Below are 1231 nucleotides of genomic sequence, written 5' to 3'. Positions count from 1 at the left end.
CCCAGACCTCCAGACCCCCTGACCCCCTGACCCCCAGACCCTCCTCTCACCGTCCACAGTCAGGTCGACGCTGCTCACAGTCTGTCCGTGTTGGTCCAGGACCTGGTACGTTCCCTGGTCTGCGTGCCGCAGGTTCTTTATGGTCAGCTGCTCCTGATGAGGGTGTTTTTCCAGACGCTGAGTGTCGTGGTCTCCCCTCACCCAGAGGACAGACCACTCTGAGCTGTTCCTGTCAGCAGGGGGCAGCAGCAGTCAGGCTCTGTTCTCTTTGAGAAATGTTTAATCAAAACCGTGAAACTAAAGGTTAGCCACAGGCTAACTCACCTGCCCTGGAAGGCCACTCTGTCCGAGCGTGGAGTCCTCAGATCCAGGACCAGGTCTTTCCCCGGAGGCCGGGTCTCGGAGGATCTGTAGTCTGGAACGAAGACTGACCACAGTTAGTTCCAGGTTTCAGAGCAGCTATCCTTCGGCTAACTTAGCCTTCGGCTAACTTCCTGCTAACCTATGACAACGCTAAGAACAGTGTGGATGTAAACTGACCAGTGACCAGCAGACTGACCGCCTGCAGAAAGACCTTCTTGCGCCAGGTCCTGGTCCTGGTCCTGCTCTTGATCTGGTCCTCCTCAACCATCATGAAGCTCTCGTACTTCCCCGTGTCCCCGTGTTGGACATCAGTGATGAGGAGCGAACAGTCGCCGGAGCCCAGGTTGTCCTCTGGAACGTTTACTCTGTTCTGGTACTCATCAGCCTGCCACTTTAGCGCCCCCCACTGTTCAAAGACGATCTCTGCGGCGATAGTCCTCCACTGGATGTGGCAGGAAGACGAGTCCAGATCCTCGAGGACCGCCCTCCAGCTGCAGGGGAGAACGGCCCGGTCGCCCACTGGGACGGTGACTGACAGGAAGTGGTCGGCGGAGGAGAAGGAGGTGCAGCCTGGAGGAGAGGAGAAGAAGAAACGGAGGCGTTTACATTCAAGCTAACAGCTAGCCTTCAGCTGGATATTCACAGCTCAACTTCAGATCGCCTGCTGGGTTAGCTCGCTGTGGGCTAATGTGAGCTAACTGTTAGCTACTGTATTTGTCAGCTAACTTTTACTTACCCTTTAATATGGGTTAACGCAGATAAAATGTAGCTACATTTATGGTAAATCCAAAACCGCTAGGATCAAGCTAACCCTGAGATAACACCTGAGCTAAACTGTAGGAGCGGCGTCTGTAGCGGCGTCTGTAGC

General features: G+C 54.8%; 1 protein-coding gene across 1 annotated transcript; it reads right to left on the bottom strand.

Annotated features, from left to right (window-relative positions):
• Positions 1-7: 7 nt before the first annotated feature.
• igldcp (Ig-like domain-containing protein) lies at positions 8-976 on the bottom strand (the record flags this gene model as incomplete). The annotated part of the gene is made up of 3 exons (XM_008337892.3): positions 8-229; positions 325-415; positions 541-976. Coding segments are annotated over 3 exons (749 nt in total), but the record flags the coding sequence as incomplete, so codon positions are not given.
• Between the last annotated feature and the right edge of the window lie 255 nt (positions 977-1231).

This window comes from Cynoglossus semilaevis, unplaced genomic scaffold (genome assembly GCF_000523025.1).
Source record: "Cynoglossus semilaevis isolate Cse_v1.0 unplaced genomic scaffold, Cse_v1.0 C19171448, whole genome shotgun sequence".
NCBI classification, from domain to species: Eukaryota; Metazoa; Chordata; class Actinopteri; order Pleuronectiformes; family Cynoglossidae; genus Cynoglossus; species Cynoglossus semilaevis.
This window is presented reverse-complemented; position numbering and strand designations above follow the sequence as displayed.